The sequence below is a fragment of the Sinocyclocheilus grahami genome, unplaced genomic scaffold (genome assembly GCF_001515645.1).
Source record: "Sinocyclocheilus grahami isolate Dianchi unplaced genomic scaffold, SAMN03320097.WGS_v1.1 scaffold60.1, whole genome shotgun sequence".
Classification (NCBI taxonomy): domain Eukaryota; kingdom Metazoa; phylum Chordata; class Actinopteri; order Cypriniformes; family Cyprinidae; genus Sinocyclocheilus; species Sinocyclocheilus grahami.
The window spans coordinates 1,272,082-1,273,287 of NW_015505239.1; the positions used below are offsets into that span (position 1 = coordinate 1,272,082).

At 42.3% G+C, this 1,206-nt stretch overlaps 1 protein-coding gene across 2 annotated transcripts in view; it reads right to left on the reverse strand.

Moving 5' to 3' along the window:
- The window catches only part of LOC107584463 (ER degradation-enhancing alpha-mannosidase-like protein 1), a 7,465-nt gene extending 6,352 nt beyond the window's left edge, over positions 1-1,113 (reverse strand). For both annotated transcript variants that reach the window (XM_016271094.1, XM_016271095.1), the window contains exons 1-2: positions 529-1,113; positions 1-42 (exon numbers count right to left, since the gene is read on the reverse strand). The exon at positions 1-42 is cut by the window's left edge and continues 46 nt beyond it. In XM_016271094.1, coding sequence (XP_016126580.1) covers positions 1-42; positions 529-998 — 512 coding nt within the window. In that variant the 5' untranslated portion in view covers positions 999-1,113. The remainder of the gene's footprint in view (positions 43-528) is intronic.
- Between the last annotated feature and the right edge of the window lie 93 nt (positions 1,114-1,206).

The window sequence follows — 1,206 nt, forward strand, 5'->3', positions numbered from 1 at the left end:
AAAGAGTAGTTTCCAAGGACATCGTTGATGTTGATATTTGATCTAAGAGAAACACACAAGCAAATGTATCTTAGGTTCATTATACAAATACATCGGGTTATAATAAAAGCCCAAAAATATGCAGTGCTGGATATAAGAGACATTTCTCATTTTCCATGCTTCAAAGGCCTCATATTCACAGACATTGGGGCTGATTTGAAAAGTTGCATCTTGTTACTTGTTCTGCTTAAATACATGAGACATTGTGACATTTATGACCTCTGAGAAGAAAAAAAAGGATCACTATGAAAAGAGCTATAAATATAAATGCGAATTTAACTGAATTGAAGTTCTACTCTTGTGTTATCAAAAGACAGAGTAAAAAGCTTGATTAGCTACATTTTTGTGACATAGGAATGTCATTACCATTCAGCGCACGTCTTTATCAGAATAATCTGTGTAAAGTAACTCACAAGAATAATGATGACATTATGTTGTTTCATGAAAACTACAGATGCTCGTTTTGAGGGGTGATAGAATATAACTTACGGGTTAAGCACGTCAGGTCCTCGACCTTCACAAGCTATAGGGTTCAGTTCGTCCTCTGGAAAGGCAAACTTCATGTAGTTATCATATCCGAAATAAAACATGTCTCGCGCCATTCCCTTCATCTTGACTTTCAGCGCGTCAGGGAAGGAGCTGTACTTTCTGTCATATTCATCTCTGCCCTCCTGAAAGACGCTGAGGTAGGATTTCTTTGGTGAATTCCCACTAATCCTGGAGCAGGTCTTTGCTTGAGGGTTTCTGTTATCGTACCTGTGCTGTAACCAGGCGTTAGTTTTGACGGTCGCTCGGTCGCCATCCTGGAGAAGTTCGATCTTATGCAAGTTGAACGTGAATTTGATGGGGTTGATCAAGTCAAAGCCCCAGCTGGGTCCCAGTCCAAACACTAGCCACACCGCGCAATTCAGCAGCACCCTCAATACGAGAAGACCCACGACTATTGACCTCCATTGCATCTTTGCCTGCTGTCGGCCTTAAAAGTCATAATTCACTTCGACGTGGCGACTTGCCGATGCGCAATAGTCAACAGCTTTCCTCCTGCTTTCAGTTCTCACAAGTCCTGTCAACAAACCAGCCCCTACCTGATCCTCAACGCTGATTGGTCAGCCGCAGGCAACGTCATGACGGAGAGCAAATGGTTAATGAATACGTCAATCACGCAGC